Source organism: Ambystoma mexicanum, chromosome 2q (assembly GCF_040938575.1).
Source record: "Ambystoma mexicanum isolate Mex_15411 chromosome 2q, UKY_AmexF1_1, whole genome shotgun sequence".
Lineage (NCBI taxonomy): Eukaryota > Metazoa > Chordata > Amphibia > Caudata > Ambystomatidae > Ambystoma > Ambystoma mexicanum.
In genome coordinates, this window is record NC_090924.1 from 247,685,121 (window position 1) to 247,701,764 (window position 16,644).

At 42.5% G+C, this 16,644-nt stretch overlaps 1 protein-coding gene across 1 annotated transcript in view; it reads left to right on the top strand.

The window, feature by feature from the left end:
- Window positions 1–14,800, top strand: part of ADAP1 (ArfGAP with dual PH domains 1) — a 1,143,511-nt gene extending 1,128,711 nt beyond the window's left edge. The window contains exon 11 of the mRNA XM_069647219.1: window positions 13,424–14,800. Coding sequence (XP_069503320.1) covers window positions 13,424–13,452 — 29 coding nt within the window. The 3' untranslated portion in view covers window positions 13,453–14,800. The remainder of the gene's footprint in view (window positions 1–13,423) is intronic.
- Window positions 14,801–16,644: the final 1,844 nt, after the last annotated feature.

Below are 16,644 nucleotides of genomic sequence, written 5' to 3' on the forward strand. Positions count from 1 at the left end.
TCCTGTGCTCGAGGGGTAGAGGGCTCAGAATTTCCCCTCAACAAAAACATGCATACCAAACCTATAGTCAATCTAAACCATTGCAAGCAGCAGAAACTAAAAAATTCTTTCAAAAATGGTCACTCCCTTATTGTGAAATGTCGTGATGCTCCCTATGAGAAATATGATCTATGCCGTTCGAGCATACTGAACATATTTGGAGAGGTACTGAGCTTGGAGGACATTACCTCTGGTGACATCGACCAGGTTGAGTTTGTCTGTGAGCACAATCTTTCGATTGTGCGGCTCTGGGTTAAATCGGGCTTAGTTCTAAATTCAATTTGGAAAGCCAAAATGGAGCTATTCAAATGGGATTTTTGATCGCAAGAGACCCAGAACGCTTGATCCAAGATAATAACACTCTATCTGTGAGTAAAGACATCACCCAATAAAGGGTGTTAGCTTCTAAGATCTGTCTCTGTCCATATTGTAAGCCATCAGTGGCACAGAACCATGAGACAGGCCAGCTTTTGGAGGCATAACCATTAACAGAAATTCAATAGAAGAACATCTCCTTGGCTAGTTGGAATACGAGAGTTCATTCTCATTTGCAATGGGGCTCAAATCATCCTATGAATAAATTTGATATTGTAATTCCTCAAGAGACTTGGATGTTAGTGGCTCCAGTGTGGGATGATCACGAGGTATTGTTGTTACCAGCTTTAGCTGCCCAAAGAGGACGACCAATATCGGGTCTTATGGTGGCAGTCAAAATTAGTTGAGGATTGAGGTTAACTAAGTGGGCCACCCCTAATAACTTCATACAAATGGTTAAAGTCTCAAACTCTAGTGACCTCATAGCAGTGATTAATGTGTATCGTAACCCGATGGGCATCTCGGAAGATATGTTTTATAGAGGTTTATCTACTGCTATGGAATTAGCTTTACAAGCGCCTAATTTACTGGGTTTAATTTTGGCAGGAGACATCACTTTGGATTACCTTGAGGTGTGCAGATCTTCTCTATCACAAGACAAGGAGAGGTGGACTAAGTTTGTTGAGGATTGCAATCTACATATGGTGAATGGTGCATTGAGGGGGGACATTCCTTCACATCACACATGGAAAAGGGGAACATCTAAAACTACAATAGATTACATCTACATGTCTAACTCCCTTTTCCAAAAAGCCACAACATTGGAAATCATCTTACAGGCAGCTAGCAATCACCGAATTCTTTCCTTTAAATTGGCTCTGGGATCAGATGCCTGCAGAGAATAAATCGCAATGGCACAAGCAAACATTGACCATTAACAATGCCAAGACCCTTTCAGGTGGTCCGATTACTCATTATTGGCACTTAATAAGGCTATTATGGATTATTATATGGAAGTTAGTCATGGATCCTATGTAGAGGTGCTGTCATTTTTTAAAAACATCTACATTGACAAAGGCATGCACCGGTCCGCTCATACTCATGGGTTTGATTTGTTGTTACATCAAACAAAAATAGAGTACAGGAAATAATTGAGAGGGACATTGAAATTACCTCAAACACAACGTCACCGAGCCCGTAGAGCCTTGAAGTGCAAATATAGGAATTGGACACGTGCAAGGAAAGTGCAATTATTTCAATTAGATAGTGAGATTTTTATGAATGCGATCCAGAATGAAAATTCGCCGCAGGTATGAGCCTTGATTCACATGCAAGCAAGCAGTCAACTGAATGGGGTGTCAGGAGCACAATGGACGGCCCATTTTGCCCATTTATATGCCGATGGAAGCTTCAGAGAATATAGATACGTAAGACAGTCTGTGACAGGGTGGCAGTTAGAGTGCTCTACAGAATTGATTGAGGAACTTAAATGCAAATCCTCCGCCTCCCGTGCGGCAGGTCCCGACGGTCTCTCTAAGTTCATGTTTAAGGAAAATCCCAAAAAATGTGCCTGCATTCTAAATAATGTTTTCCATCAAATACTTCTGTCTAGACAGTTGCCGGACTCATGGCGTACTTCCTTGATAGTGCCGATTTTTAAAAAAGGCGATCCTGGGGTCCCTAATAGCTATCGCCCGATTGCATTATTGGACGCCCCTGGTAAAATCTTCACCAGGCTTGTCCTGAGAGACTTTTCTTTGTGGACTCGATCATGAGAACATCGAGACCCTAACCAAACAGGCTTTGTAGCGGGACTTGGGACGGTAGTTAACCTTCTAACCTTAAATGCTTTAAAATTTCATGCACAAACTACTAAACAGCCACTGTACTTTGCCTTCATCGACTTGCATTCAGCTTTCGACTCAGTATCGAGAGTGAAGCTCATGTCAAAATTGTTGAAAGTTAGTGTCCTGCTACCTTGTGTGATATTATTCATGCCCTACACTCGGACACTAGTATAAAGATTAGACTTACATTGGCAGGCTTGTTGTCGGTGGCTATCACAACGTTCAGAGGGATGAATTCAGAGGGATGATCTATCCTTGCTTCCGCCGTCTTTAATTTTTAAATTCACGATGTGATGCTTGCCTTCACAATGGCCTGCTCCGACTCACCAAAATTAAATGGTTTGGCTGTCAGAGCGCTGTGGTATGCTGACGATCTTGTTCTGGTTTCAAAAACCCCCATAGGTCTTCAAACTTTACTTTCAGTTTTAAGTGCCTTTTTGGACGAGAATGAACTAGTCATTAATTTAAAAATAACACAAATTTTGATTTTCGCGTCCAGGCTTACCCGTAGATGGAAAATGGACTGGAAAGTTAAAAATGTGACGGTTGAGATTGTTCCAAGCTATTTATATTTAGGTCTTGTTTTTGATGGTCAACCTAATATTGACTCTCAGTTGAAAATCATTGCACACAAGCTTGACACAGCCATATCGCAAACACGGCTCATTCTATTTAAATTTGGCAAATTTTCCGTCTGCCCTGCGGTAACATATTGGCGGCAGAAAGTTATGCCTACCATACTATATGGTTTAGAGACCAAAAATATTATACCGGCATCCTTTCTGAACAAATTGGAGGCGAAATTTTGGAGGAGTGTCCTCCGTATTCCACAATGTTTTCCGGGCTGTGGCTGTGTCATGAGCTGGGTCTTACTTCTCTGCTCTCTGTGTATCAATGGCACCTATGTGCCTTATATCGGAAATCTATAGTGAATATTGAAAATGATACCATTCTAACATGTCTCTCGAAATATATGCTTTCCTCTTCCCATGTTTTTGTACGAACATGGACTGCCAGTGCTCTTGAAGTGCTGGCTAAGGCTGATGTGACAATTGACACCCTGGTGAATAATCCAGATAGAGCAAAAGATAACGTTTACAAGTGGGATTGGATTGAAACTAGAACTAAATGTCTCACATGCAAGGATTTTAATTCCCATGGTTTTCATCCGAAAAGTCTTAATGTAGTGGAAGCATATCGGACCGAGCACCGTCTCCGCAACTTAGAACTGTGATTCTGAGGCTTCGATTTAATCTATATTCAACACGGGATATTCTGGCTAGAAGAAGACTCATTGATTCTAAAGAGAACTATTGCAGATTTTGTGGTGATGTAAATGTAGAAGAAACGCTGAAACACATTATTGTGGACTGCACTGCTCATACAGACTTGCAAAGAACCTCTTTCAATTGGCATTTGTCTTACTTTGGGCTTATATCTCCTGAAAATCGATGGCCAATAATTTTGGAAACCAAAGTAATGAGTATTTGAATTGCAACTTTTAATTTCTTAAATGTATTGAATCTGGGCAGGATCAATGATTCAGAGTTTGAATAATGATTTAGAGGATTGTTATTACTGAATATTATAGATTTTAAGCAGAAGGAGTGGGTGTTGCCCTTTTTGGCTAAAGTCATTCCTTACACCTCTATCTGTCGAATGGTAACACAGATCTTGGTTTATTAAGTTCATTTATTTAAATGTTTTTACGTTAGTAATGTAATTTTGGTGTGTTTTTTTGTTGCTCTTTATAATTTATTGTATTGTTTTTAAGCTTTTATTGTTTGTTTTGTGGTATTTAACCATTCGATTTCTTAACTATTATTTTTTAATTTTTCCTCTCACAAACTTTCATATGTTCCTTGATCCTGTCATTTGTAAATTTGGAAACTTGCAGATTTTAAGTATGTAATTTAAAATTGTTTTGGAAAATGTTGAGTTTACTCAGCTGAATTCAAATAAAATTTTTTTAAAAAAGATGACATAACATAGTATGACATGACATATCATAGCATGTCATACCATAAGGTGTCAAGGCATATCATGACATTTAATGTTATGAAATGAGAGGTCATGTCACAATATATCTTGATAGGTCATGGTATCGTATTTGAAGTCATGGTATGCCATGAGGTTTCATGATATGCTCTGTCATGTTATGAGTCACAACCTCGGACTTGGGGTGGGGGGGCTCTCAGTCTCGGACTCCCTGCCAGGACTATCATCTCACAAACCCTTATATGCACACCATGAATTGCCACCCCAGCCTGGGAATTCAGTGATCACACAAAAGGGCTGTCAGTGCCACAAGGTTATGTGATTGGCACTGTTGCACTTTACAACTATAACGTAACATAGCATGTCATAATATGGAATATCATTCTGTGTCATGTGATGATAGGCCATGCCATTATATGTTATGTTATGATGATTAATACCACGCGCAGCACCACCCAAGGGCAGTCTCTGGCTGCTCACGTGGCTCTGGAAGACAGGAGGGCTGGGTGTGTTAGTGGGGATAGGATAGGTTCAGAACCAAGAGGAACTGGTGTCTGTGAGCGTTGTTTTGCATGTGGCGGAGTTGGTTCAGGAGGCCCTGTGTGTTGTAACCGTGTAGGTAGTACTCAGTGCCTCGGATGTGTGTTGGTGTTTTTGTTGGTGTGTGTTGTGTAATGTTTGGGTAGAAAGTGGTTGTGCGCACTGGTTAGCTGTATCCATAAGGGTCCAGAGTGGCGATGGTTGTTAGGTATATGAGTAACTATTTAGTTGGTTTGTATAGGTGTAGTGTTATGGACTATGTGCTGAGTAGTTCCCTTTAGGTTTGCTTCCAGAATCTCAAAGAGACAGTAGGGTGTGAACCTTTGAGTGATTCTTGGTGTGTGTGGGTACCCCCTAGTCAAGTGTAGTGGTGTTGGTTATGTCGGAGGAGCAGGAAGGGGAAATGGATTAGTAAGTCGATAGCTTTTGGTGACGTTTCTGGTGTGAGTCTACGGTTGCAGCTTAATGGTATCTACCAACGTTCTTGGTTGTGGTTCGTCGGCCCATCTTGTCTTCTCTCTAGGTTGGGACTGACTTCCCAGTGGGTTATGGTGGCCGTTGGGTGGTTGTACCTGGTGTGTTTCCAGGTTGTTCGTCCAGGTTAGTCGTGGGCATTGGGTGTGTTCCTGATGTCCGGTTGGTTGCTGAAAGGGTTCGCAGCTTGAGTTACAGAGATAAGGCGGGGATGTTCAGCTGGGTGGCCCTATTTGTGGGTGGGCAGGTTAGGGTGGCCCTGGGAGTTGGGAGGTTGGGTGGTGTTTGGGTTTTGATGGTTTACCTGTCTGATTTCCTTGGAGCATAATTGTGCATGGGTGTTTTCCCTAAGTCCTTCCTTTGGTTGGGCGACCTTCTCTTCGTTGATCACTATAGTTGTTGCACAAAGTTGGGGGTGGGAGTGGTGCAGTGTTCATATCCTCTAAGATATTGGTGTTGCTAACCCTGACCGTGTCCTTAGTGTATTTCTTTTTGGTCCATGATGTTGTTGCTGCCGGTGTCCCTTTGCGGTTTTCATTGTCTGTTGAAAACCCAGGTTTTGAGCTGTTTCCTGCAGGTGATATGGTCTTCTGTAGTTCTAATTTCTGTAGTCATGGTGTTCCAAAGGTTAGCAATTAGACATGAGAATGCTGTTTCTCTGAATGTCCTTTTTATGTCTTGTTTTGTCTCTATTTGTAGGTGGTCGCTTGATCTTAGGTCTCTTCTTGGCTGGTAGCAGCTGATCTTGGCTTGGAGGAATTCGGCTCCTTAGCTGTGCAAAGCTTTTTGGGCAATGCAGAGTACTTTGAATTTAATGCATTTTTTTACTGGTAGCCAGTGTAGGCTCTTCGGAGCTGGAGTGATGTGGTCTCTTCTGTTTAATCTTAGTAGAATCCTGGCTGCAGTGTTTTCCACCCTTTGGAGTCTTTTGGCCATTCCAAGGAGAAGCTGTTTGCGCAGTCGATTCTTGTACGTACTAGGCATATGATTGTGAGGGTTCTGTGAGAAAAGGAAAGGTATGGGAGAAGTCCTCTGAGTAGTCTTACGAGGTAGAATTTTTTTTGGGTGATTGCGTTGACTTGCGGTTGCAGATATAGTCCGTTGTCCATTAGAATTCCTAGGTTACTTACTACTTTGGAAGTCTCCGGTTGTGTTCCTATGCTGGCCAGCCAGTCCAGTTGTAAGTTGGCTGTGTTGATTTCTGTGAGTGAGAGCATTATTTCCGTTTTTGCTGGGCTCAATTTGAGGTTGTTTGTTGTCATCCAGTTGTAGATGTCTGTGAGGCAGCCGTTGAGGCAGTTATTCTTTCCATGGGTTGTGGATCTTTACTATTAGTTGTGCGTTGTCTGCATAGTTGTAGGAGGTTAGTACATGGGTTTTGAATGATTTTCATCAGGGGGCACATGTAGATATTGAAAATTGGGGCGCAGGGCTGGATCCCTGTGGTACTCTGCAGGTGGTATCTTTGCTGTTTGAGATGAACAGTGGTAAGTAGGTTCTTCAGGTCGGACTGCGAGGAATGAGGTGGACCACCTTAGTGTGGATTCCTGTATGCCACATTCCAAAGTCTTTTTATCAGTATTGCGTGGCTGATTGTGTCTAAAGCCACAGATATGTCCAATAGTATGATGGCCAATTGGGCATTGTTGTCTGCATTTATTTTCAGGTTGTCCCATATTGATAGGAGAGCTTATTCTGTTCCTCTCATCGGTCTGAAGCCAACTTGTGACCGGTCGAGTATTGCAGGTTTTTTTTGACATATTTAAGTATTATCTTGTACACGTGGATCTTCACTTGTTAGGCTAAATTGGATATCGATCTGTAGTTGCTCGGGTCTTCTGTGCTTTCTGATTCCTTTTTACCAGTGGTTTGATGTATGCTGAAATGAAGGCAGTTGATACGATTCCTTTTTCGAGTGATAGGTTCATTAGGTTCCGGAAGTGTCTCGCTGGGGTTCTGTGGTTGAGGATTTCTTTGAAGATGTCTGGGGACAGGGGTCCTTTGGTGAGCCTGCAAGGTTGATGTCCTTGATCAGTGTGGCAAAGGTTTCTTCTGTGATTGGTTATAGGTAGGGGAGTTTTGCTGTAGTATGTGTTTCACCCCTTGTCTGTGGTACGGCGGCTTTGGTCGTGTTCTCCTGGTTTGTGTTGATGGTCTGTTGAATTGTTTCTATTTTTGGATCTCAGGTGGTGATGCTTGTTTTGGGATGACTGATATCTTGCAGGATGAGTTTTCTTTATCTGTTTGATGATTCTGAAGAGTTCTTCCTGTGGATCGTTTGCTAATTCAATTCTGGTGGCATAGTATTTTCTGTTGTTGCTTTGAGTACTGTTGATTTGTATAGTCTGAGCTGTCTTTGGTATTCTATTTAGTACTGTCAGTTGTACTGTTCTGTCCATGTTTTTTCCATTTTGCTTTCAGTTCTTTTGTGAACCATTTTGGGGCCAGTTTTTTTGGTCTGGCTTTGAGCGTTTTTACTGGTGCCAGTTGGTCTAGGGCATCAGTGATCTAGTGTAATAAATATGTTTTCTGAACAGTGATTTAAATAACTGAATGGCTACCTCAAGGACTCACCGATAGTTTTCTTCCTTTGCTTGCTTCCTCTTTGCCCAGGAAATATGTCCAACAGGGGGATGAAAGTGAAGACCTCCCTAAATCCCTTCCTCTGCCTCTTGGTCAGATTAGAGGAGGGGAAAGGCCTCAGGGAAACCCCCGGGGGAAGAAAACCCTGTGTCCACATCTGCTCGAGTGTTGTCATATAGACGGCGAAGATTCAGGATACTGCAGGTTAAAAGCCGTCTGATGAAAAAAAGGTAGAAGAGGATGGTGAGCAAGGGGTAGGTAGTATGAGACAGGGAATTCTCGTTAGAGAGCAAGGAATACCTGTAAAAGTGAGTGGTTGATATATCAGACTGGAAGGGGAGTCCTCCGGTAAGAACCTGATGTGTATAGTAAATGGTTAGCTCAGAACTGAGTTCAGAAAAAACAGAAGAATTGTTTAGGAATTGGAATCCCTGCGAATATATCCTACGTACCGAACACTAGGGGGTGAAACTCTTGGGCGGACTGCTCTGCGATTTCCAGATCGTAGCTGGTGAGAGTAACAGCGGAGGCTAGAGTCCCCTGCTTCGGGAAGGAGCCGGGAGAGAGGGTCGAGTCTGAATAAGGGAAGTAAGTATGACAGGATTAGAAGGAAGGAATATAGAGCACAGAAAGGTTTAGTAACAAACTTCCTAGAAGCGAACTCATATAGTGTTGGCAATGGAGAGTAGCAACGCGTCCGCACGTTGTTGAGAGGAACAGATTAACTGAATCTCGAGCAGGAGGGCGGTCCTTCCTCAGCGCTGGGCTGGTCAACGTCTAGACCCACACCTTCTGTAGCGGCAGCCATCTTGGTAGTAAAAATGGCCGAAATCCGTCTATGGGACCAACGATGCCACAGTGACCGCGGTCTCCGAAGAGGCGTGACATCTAGATGTTGAGTGTGTTTTCCGCTGCACCTGGGGCTGTTTTGGTGGATTCTGGGTTGCTGTTGTAATTATAATTATAGGTAGGGTTGAGTCTAGTAAGTTTGTTTAGGCCTCCAGGCCTAAATTCCTCCAGTTTTGTTTCTTGCTGGCATGGAGTATGTCCTTTCTGGCCAATAGGCTGTGTTGGAGTGTGACGTAGAATGGGATCAGGTAATGGTCGCTCCATACTATCGGTGTGGGTGGCACAGATGCGCATAGTCCTTCTCTCCAGAAGATTTCATCCAGGGTGTGCCTGGCGTTGTGGGCTGATCCATTTACTATTTGCTTGAAGTGCAGTGTTTCCAGTAGTGCACAGAGCGAGTTTGCTGATGTTTCGTTTTCTTTTTCGAACCAACATTGAAGTAACCCAGTATGACTAGGTTGTCGTGGTAGGTTGATAAAACGGTGCCGGGGTCTGCTAGTTTTGTTGCGAAGTTGTGGTTGTAGGATTGTGGCCTTTAGATCAGGAGGAACACTATGCTGGTTTGGTCATTGAGTTTGATCTTGATGAGGATGGATTCACAGTCTTCTACATCGGTTGGGTTGAGTGGAGCAGTTTGGATGTACTCTTTGTCTATGATTGCGATTCCACCTCCTCTTTGGTTTTCACTGTTGGCGTGTATTAATTTGAAATTTTCCGTTATGACTTTGTTTGCAATGGCTTTGTAATTGTCAGATAACCAGGTTTCTGTAAGAAAGAGCACGCCTGTGCCTCCTTTCGCTTAGTAGGTCATGGATTTCTGTTGAGTGTTTTGCCATGGATCTAACATTGAGCAGGCTGCAGTGTAATTTGCTTGATTTTCCTTGCAGGTGGTTGTTTGTTCTATTGACAGATCGGTTCGGTGTGTTGTCGGGTGGGTTTCCGTTGCTGGCGGCTATCTCCTAATTGTGTCTGCTGGGGGAAGGAGTTCTTTGGTGGTCAGTCTCTTTGTTGAGTATTATGATTAGATTGATTGCAGGGTTGTTTGATTTTGGTTCTTTCTGGCTGGTGAGTTGTGTTGGTGCCCGTCCTTTTTTCCAGTCTTTGGTGATGTAGCGTGTGTAGAAGGTAAAGAATTCGAGTTTGTCCATGATTCTTGTTGGAGTATTGTCCATAGTGTTCTCCAGGTTGGCACGGTTTGTTAATTGTCATACTGTGTTTGGCGTCCCAGTGGGGCCTGTAGTTGTTTTGCTTCTTGGCTGTGGGTTTGTTGCTGGTAGATTGTCTTTACTTACAAAGCAGTTGTGTATGGAGAGGTAGCGAGCGATGTTTTTTATCTGTTATTTGTATTTGTCCTCGGGCTGTTTGACCTCTTCTTCACCAAGTTTTTCAGGGTTGTGAGATCTTGCTGCTAGGCACCTTCCTGTGTGGCTGAGGTTTCCTTTTTATTTCTGTTGTCCATTTTAGCTTCTTTATCTTTCAATTACATTAAAATAGTGCTGCTGGTTGATGGCTGGCTGGCTTCTCAGGTGAACACAGGCAAACACGGACTGGAATTGCTTCTTCAGTAGCTGCCCTTTGCCTTGGGGCCCTTATACATAGACTGCCCAGAGTGTATGTCTTATATGTGTCTGGCCAATGGCACGTTGGTGAGTGGGAAGGAAGGAGGGGAATCGATGAGCAGGAAGCCGGGATCAGGGACGCTGTTTTGAGTGCGCTAGTGCACACATAATGCCCAAATTAATGTTAAAAATGCTACATGGCTAAGGCCACGAGGGAAACACTTACCCCAGGCAACCAGCAGCAACAAAACTCTGTTGGGGCTACTGCAAGGGTCCTGCACCCTCTGTCTGCAAACACAGGACCTGCTGGCCAAATACATGTTGATGGACGGGAAGGGACATGTCAAGAAAATGACATGACAGAATATTACATCATGAAATGGCATCATAATATAATATGACATGACAATCCAAAAAAGATCCCAGTTTGATAAATATAGCAATCTCCTACTTTGACAAACCCAGTACTTTTGGTTCTAATAAATTCCCAGTCTATATTATAATTTTGCACAGTTCCAGCATAGGTCAGTTCTCCACCATTTCAGTACATTCCCAGCTTGTCATTTCCAGTTTTCACAATCCTGGAGTGTACCTATTTTGACCAATTAAGTACATTTCTACGTTGCACACCCAGTTGACACAGTTTTACAACCCAGTATAGTCACAATTTGAAAACCATAGGATAGTATCATATAATTCCAGTTTCACAAACCAGCATTCACGCAGTTCGGACATCCCATCAAGCTCCTTGTTTGAAAAACCAGTATGTTCCCTGTTAGCTCATTCTAAATTTATTTCCATTTGGACAATCTCAATAAACTCCCAATTTGGCAACCAAGTGTATCCACAGGTTTTCACAATTCCAATATCTGTGCTGTCTGCAGAATCCGAGTATAGTCTCAGATTGGCACTCATTGAATACTCATAGTTTAACAACATCCCAGTTTGACATGCCCAGCATACTCCCAGTTGGGCAATCCTACTATAGTTCCAGTTTGACAATCCCACTATACTGCACTCTTTATCTACAACATCCTGATTTGACAATCCATGTATATTCCTAGGTTTGCCAAATCCAAAATACTTCCAGTTTGGCAAAGTCAATTCCCAGTTTACACAATGCAAGCTATTATACTCTGACACTACGGTCCGAGTGAGAACAGACAGTATGGGCCATGTAACAGACTCATTCCCTACGGTCCGCAAAGTAAAACAGAGATGTATACTGGCAGCGACACTGTTCAATTTATATCTGGCAGATTTAGCTGTATCATTGAATCTATCAGAAGCATGTCCAGTTAAGTTTGGCCCATTAAACTACAATTGGTTAGGTTATGCTGATGACCTTCTGATGATTGACTACACACCGAAGGGCCTCCAGGTGCTCCTGGACCCTCTGGGAGAGTATGCCTCAATCAATGGCCTGCAAATTAACGTAGAGAAAACTAAGATTGTGGCTTTTAAGGGCAAAACGAAGAGCAGTAAACAACTGAATACGAAATGGAAAATAGATGGGAAGGAAATAGAATGGGATGAATGCTACACATAGCTAGGCTTCATAATAGACAATAGGTTGATTTGGGGCCAACAATGGAAAGCAAATGAAGCCAAATGCATGAATAGTGTTTATGCTCTTAGCAATTTTATAGGCAGACAAAGTGGTATTTCTATTAAAACAGTTCTAATGCTCTACACCTCAAAGGTGGTTCCTCGCATGTTGTATGGAGCTGAAGTATGGGGACATAAACTGACAAGTGAATTTGGGAAGGTAGAAGCTAAGATCTTGAGATTACTTTTTCATATGCTACACTTTCTCTCAATTGAATTACTCCTGTCAGAATTTAGGATTGTAAAAATCACAGCAGTGTTAGAACATACGTTGGCGATGATGAGAAATTGGAGCGACTTAATAATGGAACCATTATGAGCTTATTTATGCAAGCTTTTGCTAGTATTGAGAACCAGACAGAGATGGGGACTCTTCTTAGTTGGTTGTATGAGAAACAAAAGAAATGGATACAAGAACATCTGAGTATAAAAGTCACCTCTTCTTTGCTGCTGATAAAACACTCTTGTAAGAAGAAAATAAAACATCAATATCGTGAAAGAGATGTGGTTAAATTAGCTTCACAGACTAATAGTGGTCTGTTTATATATAACCTGTTGGCTAGATCGTTCTGATCGAGGTTCATATATTGAAGTCTTCATTAATAGTGAAAGCCTATGAAATTATCTGTTATGCAAATTTAATCGTGCAGAAGTGCTAGAAATAGTGGGAGGGCATATGCATCTAACTCGAGAGGAGCAAAATTGTCGCCTATGTGGAATTAACACAATTGGATCCATTGAACATGTATTTTGTAGATGTGAGAGTCTAGATGCACTGAGAATTAGAACAATGCGCGCATTCTCGAACAGAGTAATGGAAGCGTTGCCGACAGTGATGTAGGACACCCTGATGGATCGAAATTACGCTAATCTGATTTATCATGTGATGGGATTTTAAGTAGATATCATGAAGATTTAAAAAATATTGATGGAATAATGTTGTTGAATGATGTCTGATGGGTTGGTTCTCCTGGTAGATGTATGTATGTTGTCTGTGCATTATTGATTGATTTATGTGATATGTTATATGTTATAACATGGGTTTTGTACAAAGCCCTTTGTGGCTATATGTATTAAAAATAAATAAAAATAAATAAATAAAGTGCATTTCTAGTACATTCCCATGTTGACAATCTAAATATGCTTCCAACTTGGCAACCACAGAATATTGCAATTGTAGCTGCAACACCAGCTGCTGTCAGAAATACCCTGCTTATGCATCTCATGCTGAAAAGATTGAACGCATATCAGAACACCCCGTAGAACATAATGGCAAGCAGCGTGATGAAGGTTAAAGGCATCACATTGGCTTTCCACCTGCCCGTACCTACAAACGCCTAAGGTCACAATAGTGTTGCTCTATGTAAAATTCAAGGGATTGGTTACTGGGAACTTTTGCACTTTAATTGTTTAATGTAAATTAATTAATTGTGTATGGTTTCATATATTATACCAGCTTGCACAAATAAAAAATAAAAATTCAGGGGAAAATTCTCATAAAAGCTATATTGTGAAAAATGTAATTAGGCATAAGGACTTACAGAACTGATTTTAGAAAAGAACTGCAATGCTTCTTGACGTTCTTTAAATATTTTTTTTTTCTCTTTGCAGTGGAAGCTCATTTCAAGCATAAACCATAGAAGGGCTAGACGTGTCAGATCAAGGACCGGACGCCTGTTTACAACAAACAAGTGTCAGCCAGAAACAAAAACTGAAGTCAATGAGATTGCATTGGACAAAGAAGGGAGAAGAAGAGACATAAACTGAAAGCAGCTGATCCACAAGGTGTATCAGCTTGAGTCCCATGACTATTCTCCACTCCAGCGGCACGGGAGAGTGCTCCGAGAGATCCTAATGCCAACACGTGTGTTACTATCTCACAACCGTCATCCGGAAGCGCGAGTGCCTGCCCAAGTTGCGCATGTGTCAGCATGGTCGCCCATTTCCTGGTGTTTTGTTCAGAGGCGGGCAGACTCTGGCCGATGGTAACTTGTGATAAAGCAGCCTGCACACGGTTCACGGACAGCAACCTCAGCTGCGTCCAACAAGATAACATACACTGTCATGCGCTGCACAGATCTTTTCAACAGTTGTATTAATGTTCTTCCTTGTCTGAATTATTAACCCCGCTAGGTTCAGTGTTCACAGATGGCCAACTATTTGCCTGCAAGAGCCAATAGGAAGTTAGAGACATACATATTGAGAGTCCCACTATGTAGGAGGGGTTCCGACTACTGACATTTAAAAAGTGGTTTGTCTTTTTAGAGGTCTCTTCTACTTGTTTTCTTCCACCAGAGAGACAATGCGAACTTCCTGAACTTTCCAGGTGGGCAAACCGTGGTGAAATACAGGCACTAGAAGCCAAGAACATCTTGCAGACAGGGAAAATGACAGCACAGCCACAACTTGGCCGCACAAATCATGTACAATAAGGTGTTGAAGGATTTTGCGGTGAATGTCACTGTCTTAAAGAGCACATTGCAACAGCTGCGCCCTAAACTCTGCCCCGAACAAATCTCTAAAAAACAATTACAAATTATTAATTTCCAAATTCCCTCCAAAACAATTTGGAATCACAAGAATGCAGAAATTCATAAACAATGAAGCAACTCCACCAAAATATACTTGGAGAATTGAACTTGGTAATAAGGTCAAAACATCAACATGTTGACATGCAACATAGTTCCAGAATTGTCATCAATTCTTGCAGATGAATATTCTCCCACCATCCTGATCAGAAATCCAGGTCCCAGCAGGCTCAGGCCGTCAGCAGCATTTGCTGTGGGAAAGAGCCCCCTGGAGCAGCCAAAGGCCTTCAAAGTACAAACACACCGGGGACACCTGAATAACCTCTGCGCAGGCACGCATCTGCCCACATTTTGAAGGCATACACATTACACACATTTTCTTCTCTGGGGAACAATTGTTGGATGACAACTTAAGGTTTTGTAAATAAAATTGGTCTCAGGTGGAACAAGGGGGGGTACCGACAAAAACAAACTTGTATTGGTTTGAAATCTAGCTGCTTTAGATTCCATGTTCCATCAAATTAGGATGTTTCCTTTTTTCCTCCAATCCATGTGTTCTTCCTACTGGGTACTATTTGGCAGTAATGTACTGTGCCCTACATTTTCTTGGGCTATCATTGTTCGAATGTTTCAACCAACTGTGATGTTGATGGTACTTTTGGTGGCAACCAGAAAGGAGCTTCTATCCCATGGCATCGTTTGAAAATCAAGGCACTTATCATTTCCCCTAAAACAGTTATGCACGTTGAAGATTGTCCGCTGGGAGAGGTGGCAGGGCGTCGAGCAGTAAGCGTTGACTTGTTGGGCATTGCTTATCATCTTGACACCTATGGGTCCATGGGAGTAAAGCTTTAGCCTCTAAAGAAGAATGTGGAGCTGGTACAAATAGTGACCACATGTCTTCAGAACTGGATCAATGTTGTCGTCCTTATTCAGCCTGGGATTTGGCCCTCCTTGCCACCACATCTGACGGCTTGACAGCCAATGCCCTGAAGAGGACCATCTTGTGGTTCTCAGATTGCCCTACGGGTGTCACAAGAACCAAAGTATCCATAAATGCAGCCCTTCTCTATCATACCTCATATATGTGAACATTTGAAACTCAATGCTGGTTGAAGGCATGTTCAAAGGGGAGATGAACGGCTGTAATGAGGACATTCTAGACATTCTATACGTTATGTCATTGACAACACAAGCTCTGTTTCACAAAATAACTCATGTCGAAGGGGATCCCAGACAGCCACCTTCTTACCCAGGACCGTATTCAGTAGAAAGTCTCTAACTAGGAAAAAATTGGTCTGGGACTGGGACGACATTATTTGACATAAACCGATCTGCATAGCTTGAGGGTGACAATTCGTCATTCAGTGTCATGGTGCCCATTCTTTATGCAGTGCTTAAATTCGAGCTTTTAGGCAGTGGAGCCACTTTGGAAATAGTCAACATTGATCCCTTTGTACAGGGCGGCCATAAGCCATGTATCACAAGCAGGTGCAAACTGCTATCAACGGAGGCGGTGTCAAATCCCACCTTAACATCTTAACATTGTGGTTTAGCATTGCACTAACTCCCTACAGCAGTAGAAGTTCTGATGTCATTAAGCTTGTTGTGTCTGTGGCACTCATGCAAATCATCTCCATCCAACATGTACATAAAGGAGAGAGGCAGGAGTAACAAACACCTTCTGTGTATCATTCTCTCCGGCCTCCAAAAGACAAAGGGGAGCAATAGTACTGAGTAATAATAACATTTAGTACAATATTTTCCATTCACATAGAGTGCACCCCAAACTGAAGAAGTGTGTCTTGGTACTTCATGACAGGTGTTATTCTAACCTGTGTGGTACTCAGTGTGTAGCCCGTGGAAGAAGGAAGGCCTTGCTGGATTTCAAGCAATTGTGACGGCAGGTTTCACACAGGTGTCAAAGGCACGCGCTATGATATCTTAGGTGTATCTGTATGGGAAAAGTGAGCAAGAAAAGGGCACTCTCTATGAACCTGGGAGTCAGTATCAGCCTTAACATTTTACACTTCAATGTACCGCTTCCAGGGGTGGGCCTTAAGCGCTGCAAATGGAAGGATCCTACATGGCCTGTCGGATGTGCCCCTTGGATTTTCACCCCCATGCTTCCACTCCCCTGGAATCCTATCTTTGACAGCATCATGGCCCCAGCTTGGCTCTTACTATCCTCCCACTTTGCTATGCTTGTTTCATTATGCCCTTCGTAACCGCCTTAACCATCTTCTCTGTACAGTTACAGACGCCACCAAAATGGTTGCCCAAATAGTGATGCTGTATGTGTGT